At 38.9% G+C, this 14,833-nt stretch overlaps 3 protein-coding genes across 3 annotated transcripts in view; 2 read left to right on the top strand and 1 right to left on the bottom strand.

Moving 5' to 3' along the window:
• Window positions 1-8,837, top strand: part of LOC310911759 (collagen alpha-2(V) chain-like) — a gene marked incomplete at its 3' end in the record, with an annotated part of 55,342 nt that extends 46,505 nt beyond the window's left edge. The window contains exons 2-7 of the mRNA XM_083865681.1: window positions 2,947-3,171; window positions 4,596-4,609; window positions 5,915-5,947; window positions 7,923-7,976; window positions 8,062-8,098; window positions 8,713-8,837. Coding sequence (XP_083721807.1) covers window positions 2,947-3,171; window positions 4,596-4,609; window positions 5,915-5,947; window positions 7,923-7,976; window positions 8,062-8,098; window positions 8,713-8,837 — 488 coding nt within the window. The remainder of the gene's footprint in view (window positions 1-2,946; window positions 3,172-4,595; window positions 4,610-5,914; window positions 5,948-7,922; window positions 7,977-8,061; window positions 8,099-8,712) is intronic.
• COL3A1 (collagen type III alpha 1 chain) overlaps window positions 1-14,833 on the bottom strand; it is a 467,081-nt gene that overhangs the window by 358,014 nt on the left and 94,234 nt on the right. The window lies entirely within an intron of this gene.
• COL5A2 (collagen type V alpha 2 chain) overlaps window positions 5,919-14,833 on the top strand; it is a 45,343-nt gene continuing 36,428 nt past the window's right edge. The window contains exons 1-5 of the mRNA XM_083865146.1: window positions 5,919-5,947; window positions 6,580-6,612; window positions 7,923-7,976; window positions 11,554-11,664; window positions 13,338-13,415. Coding sequence (XP_083721272.1) covers window positions 13,353-13,415 — 63 coding nt within the window. The 5' untranslated portion in view covers window positions 5,919-5,947; window positions 6,580-6,612; window positions 7,923-7,976; window positions 11,554-11,664; window positions 13,338-13,352. The remainder of the gene's footprint in view (window positions 5,948-6,579; window positions 6,613-7,922; window positions 7,977-11,553; window positions 11,665-13,337; window positions 13,416-14,833) is intronic.

Raw genomic sequence — 14,833 nt, 5'->3', positions numbered from 1 at the left:
CTTAAATGTATCATTGGGGTCTCTCCTACTTCACCTTTTATATTTGCAGACTGCTTTGAAACTCAGTGGGTTTGAATCCTGTCAGTTCTTTAGTCAGGTCCATCACCAACAGGTCCAAAAGTACACCAAAGAGTTGTACTTTTTTGTTGGTTAGAAAGGAATTGGTTAATGGCCCAGCAGATTCTTTTGCCTCATTAAAAATTTCCAAAGCTGCTTCTCAAGCCACTTAGCACCTTATGCTACAACTGTAGAGGTAGAAAGAACATGTGATATATAAAGAGTTTGTAACTTGGTCTCTGTGATCAAAACAAACCTGCAATTTTCCAAGCCAGAGAGGAAATGGTAGAATGATTTCCTTTGCAGCCTTTGCGTTCTGGGTGTAGCTGGATAACATGCCTGCAGTTCAGGCCTGGGAATAGAATGTCAGAATGTTCTTGTGAAATGAGCTGGCTTTGAAATAGCTGCCTTTTCCAGGTTACTCTTTCAGTGTAATGCAGTCACAGCAGAAACAAAAACTGAGAGCACCAAATGTAACCAAAAGATGTACCATTGTGTTTTCTAACAATATTTTGAGGTGGTAGTTTTGTTTGTTTGTTTTTTCTTTTTTTTTTTTTTTTTTTTTTTTTCTTTTAATTGCCATCATATCTGCAATCTGATAGGGAAGCAGATTTCTTATTAGGTTTCAGAAGCTGTATGTGCTTTTCACCCTGCCTTTGTCTGCCTCTTTCCCAGCCGCTGAGCAGGACCCAGCAGAAGCTAGTCACCATCTGGCTCAGCTCTGATTTGCCAAAGCAGTTGCTATGTGGTTTATTTGAAGTTATGACAGAATGCTGACTTTGGGCTCAATAACTTATTTCATTTCTGCAAACTGATGCTCTTTTGAACAGCACAACGAGTTCTGCGGGTGATACGTTAAAGAAGACATAGACCATATGCCAGACATCTGGGGGGAAAAGGCTAAATATGTCAGACAGTGCATTATGTCATGCTCACAAGGGAGAAGTGAGAAGAGTGGTTTCCAAAATATGATCTGCAGTTTGGAAAATGATTCTCACAGTGTCATAAATGGACTGTACAGCACACTTGGTTGATGTCTTTACTTCACACTGAAAACATTTCCTCCCGAGCTTCTGCAGCACCTCTTTGAGTCGTTCTGTCTGTTGGTGTGATAAAGCAATTCAAGAGGAGGTGACCTGGTGAAAATTTCAATTTGAGTTTGTGTTAGAAAGCTGTTAGTGATGGCAGGCAACAGTTAATGACACATCTGCTCCCTTTCTTCAGGCCTTGACATTGATGGAATAACTGGGCTTGAGATGAGGCACAAAGCTGAAATTCCAAATCTGCTCATATTTATTACTTTGTAATTTTCTGTTTACATCTGGTTTAAATTAGGACAGAAATGTATAGAACAGTGAAATTGTCTTTGTGCTTAGAGTTGGAAATTTTTACCCTAGCAACAGGTTTGCTTAAACAAATGCTTATGATCTTTGATCAGAGTTTCCTGTGTATATAATTGGCCTACTCCCAGTCTTGTATCAGTTAGAAATTAGACCTGTTTGGGAATTTTCAGTAGTGGTTTTAACTGGATTGTCAAATTTCAAAGATATTTTTGACAGTAGGGATTTCTGTGGCCAGATGGGAGCTCCCACCCACGTAAGAACAGTCTTCTCTGCAGCATCTTAGAGGTCAGGAGAATAATATTTGGACTGTGAGTGACAGTTTTGCAGTGTGTGACTCAGACACTGTCTTGGCGCTGGAATTCTTGGTTTGCAAGTTGTGACACATGGTCTAGGGACAGCCTGGGGATGGTTCTTTGGTTTTGTGGCTGCTTGCTTCTTTAGAGGATGAAATATTCATTAGGACAAAATGAAAAAATCTTTTCTTGCTGCTAGGGCATTCTGTGAAATGTTGGCTACACAAGCAGAACTTTCTACTTTACTTGCTTTTTGAACTCTTTCGTAGACATATTTTAATTTTAGGAGAAGATACTGAGATATATTCACTTCATGATTAAAAAAAAAAAAAATACAAATATATCCAGTGTTTGGCTACAAAGCAGGAAGAAAACAAAGGCCAAGCTTTAAATATGGGTAAAACAGTACAAATGTGAATGATTGTGTGAATAAGTACATAGGGAGGATGTGTGCATGTAGTCAGTCCGTACTGGTGCTGTATAAATAGTGTCTAAGGATGATCTTTCTATGTATGGTTAAAACATGCAAAGGGGTATTTTGTATGTAGTTCAGATGTATCCCTGGAAGTATCATGTGTGTGCTGGGTTATGAAAACTGAAGGTAAGTCATGTGAGGAGCCTCTTGTCCCTCAGCTGGAGACACTGCCCAAATACCGCTGCAGTGGGTGCTGCTCTTGCCTTTGGACAGAGGTTGACTGTCCTGTTCATAACATTTGTTCCTCTGTGCTGGTATTCCCCACACCAATAAATAAACCTCAGCCAATAAATGGGCTTTTATCTTTTTTCTTTTCCCCAAGTGCTGCTGTGTCTGTTGAAGCCTGTCCCATATGGCTGTGTAAGCCAGCAGGGAGCAGGCAGCCTGTGCTGTTCCAGAGAGGTGTCCCCAGTCAGACCTCTCCAATTCTCTGTGCTCAGCTCTTACAGAGCAGGGAGTTGGCAGGAGGACCTCAGGGTGGTAGCGACACCCCGCTGAGCAGAATGACATCCAAAAACTCATGAGACAAAGTTCCAGTGATACTGTGGGGGAATTGGTGACTCTATTGTACTTCTTTCTGATCAAAAAATAAGGTGATAAGATAAGAAAGACACTTGTCCTAAAAGTCCTTGCCATCAGCTTCAGCTATGCTGGTGCAGTGGTTTCTCTGTGTACTTGATGCTGCTTGTCATCTCCAGATGTGCTCCGTCCTTGTCTAGTCCCATTCCTTTGATTTCATGGTTGGAAAATGTGCTGTATGTTCTCTCCTCTGTTCCAGGAGAAGATGGTGAAGAAATAGCCTGCACTCAGAATGGACAGATGTACCTGAACAGGGACATTTGGAAGCCCTCCCCGTGCCAAATCTGTGTCTGTGACAATGGAGCGATCCTTTGCGATGAAATCCAGTGTCAGGATCTGCTGGAGTGTGAGAACCCCCAGGTGCCCCCGGGAGAGTGCTGCCCTGTGTGTCCCCACACACCACGGGACTTTGACCCCACCATTGGTAAGAGCCTTTGCTAGTTTGAAAGGAGAGACAGACCAAAGAACCTGGAAGCTTGTGATATTCATTTCCCAATGCTGCTTTTATGGTGAAAATTTAAGTCTGAAAATAGTAGATAGTTGGCAGTTATCATCCCTCTTGGGCTGCCCCATAGCTGACTTGAAACAGTTTGCTTTAGACTGTGAGTCTGATATAATCCCAAATGGCTTTACAGCTAAAAGGTTGATCTGAAATCTGTTGTAATGTTGTGAGGAGGTTGAATTCTGGCCTTTTTGTGGTTCATCTGAAACTGAAAGATAAGTATATATAATAAACATATTAAGATAAACATATATTGAATACATAACTATATATAATAATTGCATTCTTTCAAATACTCAATTCAGGGGCCCTCTAATAAATAGAAACTGCGTAAATGTAAAATGTTTCCCCAGAGTGAAAACATGGATCCTTTTGTGAGATATAAAAGAAGTGTGAAGTATTATTGACTCCCTATTTGCATATTTTCTGTTATATACCTTAAAGATTATGTCTTTTCCAGTCTAGTTCTTCCTAGAGAGACTTGGATAAAGGAATTTTCAATTTTCCTAAAAGAAAAATTTTTACCTTGCAATTAAAACTACATAATACTGAGTATTGAATTATTAGAGTTACATTCAATGTATAATAATTAATTTCTTCAGGAGATATAATTGCCATTGATCAGCTTAATATTGGTTAAAGTAGTGATAAAGACCAAGGCGGGGACTTGTGTAATTGAGCAGTGGAGCAAGATGTGGTGACCATTAATAAATAGATGGTGCATCCTGCTCTGTTTTGGGAGGCATTGGGACAACACCAGCAGGGTACACCCAGAAAATATAAAAGCAGTATGGATACAGTCCCAAATTCCTTATGGTTATTTGAGGTATTTATAAAATATTCTGAAGGATTTTTATGGGCATATGGTTCTGAATGCACGCTCAGAGTAGTGCGGGTGTTTTCTAAAAAAGAAGAGGTCAAAAATCCCTCTGTGAGCTCTGTCTTCTGAAAAATACCATCTAATATGTTGTGGATCCATCAATAGTTATTGTTGGAGTCAGTAGCAAAGCTCCCCTTCACTTCCTGTCAATCATTAGGCCAGTATCTGACAACCCCCCACAAGATACTCTGCTTTCCCTAAGTGTTTTTTGTTATTCTGTGCAATGAGGAAAAAGGCTGAGAATTAGAGGACATTTTTGCAAAGTGTTGTGATTTTTCACATCTGAACCAGGGAGTGTATGTGTCCCTGGGAACTCCCCCAGCTCCCTGTAGCAATACACCATACCCTCTGCATCCGGGGTCAGGGATGGCTCTAGCTGCAACACCTTCACTCAGCTCTTACTGTATTCTGTCTCAGAGTAAAACCACTAATTTCTTATCTTTTCTTCTTTTGTCCTTTCTCATAGGTAGAGGAAGAAAGGTAAGATTTCCTTTACTTTTTTTTGCATTGTATTATTCCCATTAAAAGACTTCTGTGCAACTACTTGAAGCATATCACAAAAGATATACATAATCTCTGTTAAAAACTTCTTTCTCTTGGCTTTTCTTGGTGGCTAGGGAGATTGCAGTGCACATGAAAAAGACATTGGGATGCAGGCAGAAATCCTGATCTTAATATAGAGAATCCTTTGACTGAAAATCCCTGCTGTCTACATCAAAGGAATTCCACTTGGAGTGGTTTGGTTGTGTCATCTCCAGCAGTGCCACAGGCTGAGGGAAGGGACCTTTCTGTCAGTAGATGCTGAACTGTTAAAGCTTGCAGCTGGTTTTTGTGCTGGGGCTGAGCTGCCCAGTGGGCAGGAGATAACACTGGAATCGTGTGTCCTTGCCCAGAGCCACGGTTCTGTGGGCAGCATCTCTCATTGTGTGCAAGTAAACAAAGGGAAGACCTGTTCTTAAAAAAAGAAATTAAAAGGCATTCCCATAAATAGGCTTCTCAGATAGTAAGCAACTGCAAGAAATAACTGAAATAACTGTCAGATGATCCAGTACATGCACTCACAAAAACTGAGTACTCTCCATGCAGAGGTAGTTTATGGAAATAAATGGATTGTACCCACCTTATTATGTATTACTTGATAAGCAAGGCAGGAAATTTTTTATCTTTGCAAAGTCCTCATTTTTTCCTTAAAAAACCAGTTACCATTGATAGGTCTAAACCCAGTTATTTGATGTAACAGGTAATCATTGTCAACGCATTCAACTCAAAGAAAAGTCAATTGTCAGTTGCTGTTGTCCTTTACTCGGAAGCTTTGCAATATCATTGTCCTCTATCCCTCGGCTGTAGATGGATTTCTATATCCAGGGATTTGATTATACATATTTTGATTTAGTATCCTGAAAAAATGGAATCTAAATGCTGCTCTAGGCTCTGTATTTTACATGAATCAAATCATCCATCAACAAAAGTCCAATGTATTTTCTAGCACTTTCTAGCAGTTCTAACAGAAAAGTTTCTTCTTTTTTTTAGTTTAATTATTCTTTCCGACAGTATGTTATGCACCTAAAGGATAATGTTAATGTATAGCCTTCATTTAATCAGTGTCCATGGTCATTAAAGTAATATGGATTATTTGTCACAGATAATTTAATTAGTCTTGTTGTATTTTTAAGGAAGCCTTACTTTTTATCACAGTCACAGGGATGGTACTGGTGAAACTGGTACTGTTAATTGTACTTGCACTTCTTTTCTGGCATCTGATGTTTTGATATGTTTTTCCTACAGGGACAAAAAGGGGAACCTGGAATAGTGCCACCTGTAAGTCAATATTTTCTTCATCCATCAGCACACTATAGATGTGAATGTATTTGTGCTTTAAAGCAGAATTGCAGTAATGAACTAGATACAACAAAACCATACAGCCTAGGAATGAAAGGAGTGGAATTCAGTATGCTGCTTCACATATATAGCATTATAAATACCTGTTAGCTGTTAGTTCTTCTGCCGTCATCTTTATTTTTATGATTAGATTTTTGTAGAACCGTAATGGTAAATTAGTATCTAGAAAGGGATGAAATAAAATGTCATTATCTTTTTATTCCTTTCTAGTGTGAACACAAACAGATTTAAATAATCAATAAATTGAGCCTAAATCATTGTAATTCACTTATTTATTTAATGTTTTTTAGAGAAGCAGTGATACTTCTAAGATTTTGCTTGTGTTGCTAATAAAGACTCCAAACTGGAAAAAGAAATTTTATTTACTACATTTGTGGAAATCATATTTACTACATTTTTTCCCCTTTCACTGAAAAGCCTTTTAATGTCCTTTTTTGCTACTTTAATGTCCTGCCTTGCTATTTGCTTTTCAATCACTGATTTTCTGTAGTGCAGTCACGACAAGTGCAGCCATGACATGTGGTGACTTTAATTTCTATTCCCCACTCTAGGTTTCAGGCATACGAGGCCGCCCGGGACCAGCCGTGAGTACTTTTTGATCTTCTGCTTCTCTGATGAGGCATTTGCCACTTTCTGCCATATCTGGTTTGTGTTGTGAAAGTGATGTGAAGGAGGATTCTTCCACACCTCAGTGAGTATTATCTGCAGAGCCACTGGCTTTGGAGAGGCGAGAAGATGATTGTCAGGTCAGCCCATGCCTGGAGTGGATGTGATGCCTTGTGAAGGCACCATAAAAATAGCTGGAGATTGAGAATTTTGGGTGCTTCATCGGGATTTTGCCTCCATTCCACACCTCAAAGCATTCCCCAACCCAAAGCAGGAGAAACCTGCCTCACACAGGCCTTGTCTGAGGTAAATTGAAAACTAGGGGTGACCTCAGGGGTGGGGATCAGTGGCAGAAAACCCATTTGGAGGCCATTGTGATGCCTTGGGAATGCTGACCTGGAACAAAGACTGGACAGAGCTAGAGAACAAAGAAGATATTTATTAAAAGGTCTTTAGGGTATGCCTTGGGCAGCACAAGAGCCTGGACAGGGCTACACCCAAGGTGGACTTAGAATGGTCACCAAATGGACCACTGCTCACAAGGTCTCACACTTTTATAAGTTTTGGTCCATTTGCATATTGGGGTTTAATTGTACAATTACAGCTTTGGGTTGTGAGGTATCACCTTTCTTGTTTTCCTTCTTCAATCCATTGTTTATGCTTTTAGGCCTGAAACTTGTTCTCATTTTGCTTGGTCTTCATCAGAAAAGGGATTTGTTTTGTCTCCCTACTCTGTGAAGAGAACTTACTGACACTTAATAAGAGGCTCAAATCTACATCCCTAGGCGGCACAGAATCTGAAAGCTAAAACTTAAGGCATCAAATGGATGTGTGCTTGCAGCACATGGACATCTGAGCCCTTAGTGCCAGGTGGATGGTGGGGAATGCCTCTCCAGCAGGGACCAAGCAGGAGCAGGAGTAGCTGCAGGATGCTCCATTGCTGTGGCTGAGCACAGAGCAGTCCTTGACTAGAAGAAAGGGTGTCTCAAATCTGTACTCTGCATGAAGAGCCTCCAGCATTCAGAAAGTCTTTGCTGGATTAACCTGTGGAGCACATGAGAGATGAGACCAGTTTGTAGATCTCTGCATCATGGTTCTATCCCTTCAGGCAATGTACAGTTGAGAAGAAATATTGAATACTTGGTGATTATAGCTGTTTTCTTCATGATGATGTAGGAAAAAACCCCACAAATTAATTTTCAACTAAGCATTGGATTTCATATTTGCAGAGCTTTATTAATCCTTAGGTAGTTTAAAAGAGACTTAATATTTCTGGTCTTTCTTTTAGGGACCTCCAGGCTCACAAGGTCCACGAGGAGAACGAGGACCAAAGGGAAGACCTGTAAGTTATTAAATATCTCAGAAATAAAGTACCTGAAGCAACCTCAAAAGATTAAATGGCTTTAAACTGTCTCTATGTCGTCTAGAGTTACCAAAACTGTCCTCGTATTTTCCAGCAATCAGGTAACATACAGGAAAACATTTCTATTTCATCCTTGCCGGGGTAGACTGAAACCTGAATATGTTGAGAAATGGACAGAGATTTAGCAGTAATTCCACCAAAGCCATACTTTTCCAACAAACATTCTCAGAGAGAACTGGAACATCACGTTCCCTTGATTAGAGCTCAGTGGCTGTTTGCTGGTGACTGCTGTGCAGCAGAAGCCGTGTGAGCTGTGTGGCTCTGCAGAGCTCTGCAGAGCTCTGCAGAAAACACAAAGCTCAGAAGTTAGCAGGAGTTAATATGTGACTACATTTGTTGGTATGCTGGTGAATAATGTAACCAGGATTGCTCAGTGGAAATAAAGACTTCATAAGGGAATTTCGATGTCTGCATGTGGAGAACCACAGAAAGGCCAAAAAGGAGTGCTTGAAAATACCCCAGATGACATGTTCCTTTTGAAAAAGCTAGGTCGAAGAGCAGAAGCTGCTAAAAGCAGATTTGAGAGTTGAATCATTGTAATTTCAATGTGGATATTTTCCTATCCCTCAGGGGAGAGCAAGCCAATATTGAGGTTAGGCATAGGCCTAAACCAGACTCCCTTGCCCTGTTTCCAGTGTGTGCCTGTTGTCTGTAGCTGGCAATGACGTTGTTAAAGCAGTGCAGGAATTGTGCAGCCTCTTTGAGATGCTTCCCAAGCCAATGCTGCTCTTCAGATCTCCAGAAGACATTTGTCAGAAGAATGAGTATCAAAATGCTTAATAGAACTCTGGGAGTAGTTGTGCAGTCTTGGGATGCACAGAGAAATCTTGACTTGTGTTTTCTGAATGAGACTGTGTCTGAAGTGCTTTCCTAATGTGCAGTATTGCTAAGTAAACTCTGATTCCCTGCCATGCATCCCTTGTGTCTCTACAGAGTGGTGGCCACAAGCATCTAAAATTCCAGAAGGCTGTAAATGGCTTTGAGTCCTTTTGACACGGGTTATTATTCTGCTTTCAAGGAATAATAAAGGATTGAGAAGCAGTCAGGTCCTTTACAAATGTTCTATCAGAGGTTCTGATGAACTGTGTGTATGCCAGAGTGTGGGTCTGAGACCAAGATCTCTCAGACACACAGTGACTTCTAGTGCAGGGGTTTATTTTTACTTGTGGAAAAGAAATGTTAGCTCACACCTGCAGTTTATATTATGAAAAAAAACCAAAAAAACCCTCATGGAGCAGATAACCTTATACAGACTGCCTTTGTAAAATTAATCTGGTTAAATACATTACTGACTGGGGACATTACTAATGTACTAAGCACATTTCCAAGCTGTTTATTTATTTCTTCAGATTGTTTTTTGTTGTTCTTTAAAGTCAGGCTCCTCCTGACTAGTGAGCAGAAAGAACTCAACCTTGCTGTGGATCTCCACCTTTTACAAAAGCCAGACCCTTGGATGTAAAATGAATTCAGGAATATTAATGTATTTTTACACCAGATTTTTTGTTAGTGTAACAGTGAGAGACAGCTAGAGAATAGTATGGCTGTATATGCATTTTTAGAATGCATTTAGGGAAGGGGAATTTGGAGCGTGATGACATTTTAGTTGTTAACAAATGGTCTTTTGAAGACAGAAAATAAACTTGGACATCCTCAGAACCATTCATATGTTTTTCTTTCCATGTGGATTTACACTCAATTTTACTTGCAGTAGCAGTTTAAGTAGATAGAAGTTTGGGAGTGTCCTACCATGAGCTGCTTTTTCCTTTTATTTTATTACAAGCAAAACCTTTAATTGTTTCCTGACCTGCAGCAGCGGTGGGCCAGAATGAGAAAATTGTGTGTTTAAATAGTGCCACCTCGTGGCATTTGTGAGAATATTTTTCCTTTTTGCTCTTGCTTTTTTCTTTATTTATTTTCTTTTTTTTTAAACGTTACTCTCCTCAGCCTGGTGAAAGAAAACAAAAGGACTTTTTCTATACATATAAACGTATAAATACTATAAAATAAATAAAATTATAATTAGTATTTTATTAAAACCCCACTAAACTGGTTATGTACCACTAGTTACTTGCTGCCTACAAATACAAACATACATTTTGATGACTTTTTGGTTTTGATGTATGCAGTTGCACTTTTGCTCTTGAAGCAGCATGAGTTTTGGTGACTAAAAAGTAGGTCCTTTTTTAGAAAAGAAATTTTAAAAGATGTTTTTCTCTATTAGATTCTGTTAAGGTGTCTTGTGTGGGTATTGAAAATGGGCAATCCTACAGACTTGCCAAATTCTTTATGGGCAACTGTGGTGGTTTTTTTTTTTTTTTTTTTTTTTTTTTTTTTTTTTTTTTTTTTTTTTTTTTTTTTTCTCTCTAATGCTTAGCTTTGTTTTCTTTTTGTTTTGAGAAAAAAAAAAAAAGTAAGATAGATGTATTTAAGAATGATGTTTTGTGCTAAAACCTTCTGCTTCCGTCCAACATGCACAGACCTTCTCATTTGTTCAGAATACCATCTATTCACAGCTCCCTCTGTGAACCATACTAGTTCAAACCATACCACTTCAGACAGAAATTCCACTGAAATGTGTTGCAGACACAGTCCTCAACCTCATGGAAATCCCAGAAATCTATGTGATTGTTAATTGTGTTTGAAAAGATGACTCAATGAGCCAGGCTTCTAAAATTTTATATTTAAAGATCCTTAAAACAGAAGAGCTCATTACACAGTCCAAAACTTTTCCTTGCCTTGGTCAAGCATTTTATTCCAATGAAAAAAGTAGTAACAAGCACTTTAAAGTCTGTATTTATGATTGAAGCATCTGTATTGGCCTCATTACTACTCATTTTATTCCACTAAAGTACTATTAGCTGCCTCCATATTTAATTTTAGTTCTTATATGAGTGAAGTTGAATGCAGTTTAGGAATTAAAAGTGGGAGCCATATTAAAATGAGAGCCACAGGATGGGCTCTATCCTGTTCTGTAAATACCTAGTGGAGGTGATTTCAACACCAGGTAACTTTCCCTGCATTTCTGCCATTACAATTTGTTGAGAATTCAACAGTGGTATGAACTGGCTAAACCATTCATGGTATCAAGTAGGCTGTAAAAATCCAGCATTACTCTGGATTTTCCTAAGCCTCTGTGTATATTTACACTTATCTGAGCTGTACACATTTTAGGAGTGAATTAACTTTGTTCTGTATAGTGTGCAAAGCCAAAGAGTTTTTCAGGAATAGTATACTCTAGTATGGAATGGTAGGAAGCCTGAGTTTCTAAAAAAAGCCTGTGATAGAAATTACTGCAGTTTATCTAAGTGTTGGATTCATGATTGATTTCAGTCAGTCCTTCTGATCTGAAGGTGGGAAAAGAGCTTTAGGGACATTGTTTCTTTGAAGAACTTCCTGTATAAATACAGATTTATCCCAAAGAGGCAGGTGTTTGCCAGTTACAATTATTTCAGTGAATACCTTTGCACACTGCTGGCATTTCTGATTTTCTTTGTAGGGTCCTCGTGGTCCTCAAGGGATTGATGGGGAACCTGGTATCCCTGGCCAGCCTGGTGACCCTGGTCCTCCAGGGCACCCCACTCACCCAGGACCAGATGGAATAAGCAGGGTAAGTTTTACATTTGCTCTAGCTGAAGGTGGAGTGTTGAAGCAGATCCATTGACTTGCCTTTGGTTCTGTGACATGGAATGCTGTGCCCACAATTCCTGTCTCCCAGTCATGAGGGGCAGCAGGTAGTGGAACTGCAAATTCTGCCAAAAATTGGGACAGGTTGAATGTGAGAAACCTGGGAAAGGATGCACCTTTCACAGCAGATTTTAGCATCTAGCAAAGCCAAACTGCCCTAACCTAGAACCACCACAAGGGTTCTTTTATTTCCACCAGCCAAGGGGTCTGAGCAGCAGTACAGAGGAAATGAGTACACCAAATTAGGAATATAGAAAAGTAAAAATTAATATAGATGAATTATAAATAGTCAATGAGAGAAACTAAAGTGTGGTTGGATATACTTCTTGCTGGAATTATTCAGACCAACACTGAGAAGATAAGGTAAGAAGTTGTTTCTGAAAGCAATGCCAACCAGCCACAGATACAGACAAGGTATTCTGCAAAATTTCTTTTTGTCCTCCCCCTTCTATTGGACAGTAACTATGGTTGATAATGAAATACATATTTGAAGTTTTCAGGTACATTCAGTTACACATTTATTGCTGTTTTGACACCTGTTTTGATTTCTCATTCCATTGTTCCTGAGATGTTACTGAAAACAATAGTTATAGTGACAAAAATCTGCAATATTCATCTTAGGCCAGTAGCTTGCAACTTTGGGCAGCATTTCATGACTTAACCACATTTCCCAGCAGTTCTGAATCCAGCAGACTCAGCTCAAGTAAATATCTTCAGCACACTGGAATCTCTTAGAATCACAGAAGCACCAGAATGGGTGCTAGACTGTTATCCTATTCAGAATTCCACAGAAAATATGGAAGCAAGGTGTGGCTGGAAATCTAAGACATTTGTTGTTTGTATTTCTGTCTCTGAGCTCAGGCAATCTCCAGCCTTTAGAAAATGTGTTTGGGGATGAATCTAATCAGGAGCTAACAGTAAATGTTGGGAGATTTGAATCCACGTTTGAGCTGTTGATTGTTCTCAGCCCCTTTAAGCTCTGGTCTGCCATGAATGAGGCTCTGGCTCTGAATGAAGAAAATGACACTCTGGATTTCAACTATGTGTTTGCATTAGAAGGAGGGCACTGAAATTTCTCCCTTCTCTAGCTCATTGGTCTCTGTGAATTGATAGGAACAGCAGTGGCTCTCAGCTTTGCTGGATAAAAGGCAGATGCTTAAAAATTCTAAATTGTCATTATGAATTCAGCTACATTTCTATTTATCTTAAGATATTTCTGAACTTGAAGCATGGTAAGTGGGGAAAAAAAGGAAACCTTAGAGGACATGAAGGAATATGGCAGTTTTGGTTTAGATTTGTAGGTCATGAAAAAGCATGATTAATTTAGTGGGAGGCTTTCTTCTTTTTAGGTCATTTTGCACTTCTTTAATATTAAAGTGGAAATAGAATAGTAAGCGTATAATGTATTCATATGGTCTTTGGAGCTTTAAACACCTCAAAATTATAGGAAAGACAAATTTTGTTTTAGTGATTAAACCAAGAATTTAGCTGTTAGCACTGCAAAAGCAAGGCAAATAATGATGTGACTGCATGGAATTTTACCTTACAAACCATCACAATGACTTACAGCTAAAATCACCCATCTGATTTTTCCAGCCCTTTGCAGCTCAGATGGCAGGACTGGATGAGAAGTCTGGACTTGGTAGTCAGATGGGACTGATGCCTGGTGCAGTGGTAAGACCACATTAGCCCTGTTCTGTAAGAGAGGCTGGAAGTGGAGTGTGTGTCCAAAAACCCAAAAGGGAATTCATCCTCCGCAGCTTCCTGTGCCCCTAGAACCTGGATGTACAGTATATTCCAATGGGGTTTTGCACAGTACCTGGGGGAAAAGGTGTTTTTCTGTTAAATGACAGCTGCTTCTCCCACCTCTATCTGTCTCTCCTTCTGAAATATAGCAGCTACTAACAGTAAGGTACAGAAGAAAAAAACAGCTTCTCTTGAGTCACTGAGTGACTGAAAGTTGGCAGGTATCACACAAAGCAGAATAAACAAATATGCATCTTCTTTTCAGATGTGACATCAAATCAGGGATTTTTTAGTAGTAATTTAAAAAATTACTTCCTAAACCAGCTCTTAACTCAAATCTGTGCTTTGTTATTTCAAGGCAGACTTCCCATTTCTCTGTGGGCCTAGTTTTTTCACTGGCATCCAACAATGTTTAGAAATGCCCTTTATTTTGAGTCTTAATTAAGACTGGGGTCTTAATGATAATACTGACATTTTCTACTGTCTGTGAGAGCTGTTTCACCACCCTAAGTTTTCTCTTCTGGAACTCTTGAGATTGTTTCTTAATAATACCTCTCCTCACATTTGATATCTTGGAAATGCTGTTACCGTCTTTGATGAAATTTTTAACATCATTTTGAAGGGAACCATCCTTTAGTGATTGTACTGTCCATGAGTTTGCCCATCTGAATCTTATCCAAGTCCTCACTAGTAGCCTTCAAAATTCAAAAGCCTTCCAATACCATATGAAAGGTTCTAAAGATAATTTGATACTTTGTCTTAGGACTAACTTTTGCAATGATTTCTTCAAAGAACTTTTTGATGTATGTCTCTCTTCAGTGTATTTGCTTTCTGAACATAAAATGATTTGTTCCACAAGTTTGTCCTACTTTGTTGCTTTCATGGTTTTGCTTAATCCTTTCACTCAGTTTTTCTCAAGATTTTGGACCTTTTGTACCATCTCTTCTCTTAGCATTCTCAAATATGATTCAATTTAGTGTTAATATATTTATGGCCTTACACAAAGTCTGCTAAAGTCACTTGGCACTCACTGGCTTTGGGTTGATTCATGTCACATTCTTTTTTCCTTCTCTTGTAAACTGGGTAACAGCTGAAAGACTGTTCTGTTTCTAATGTTCATTAGCTTTTTTTCTTTTTTTTTTTTTAATGGCCCATTGCTAATTCTTCTACATTTGCTTTGTGAAAGTTAGTAAAAAATTATTGAACTTTAATAGACATAAGTCTTGAATTTCTGTCCAAATTAATGGTTGTCTGTTATAGACATTTTTGTATTCCTAGAGCCAAGATTACTTTCAAACAAGATAATTTTCATTTCAGGTTACAAGTTACAATTAGGTTTGAGTTTG

This window comes from Zosterops lateralis (genome assembly GCF_965231275.1).
Source record: "Zosterops lateralis genome assembly, chromosome: 7".
NCBI lineage: Eukaryota > Metazoa > Chordata > Aves > Passeriformes > Zosteropidae > Zosterops > Zosterops lateralis.
This window is presented reverse-complemented; position numbering and strand designations above follow the sequence as displayed.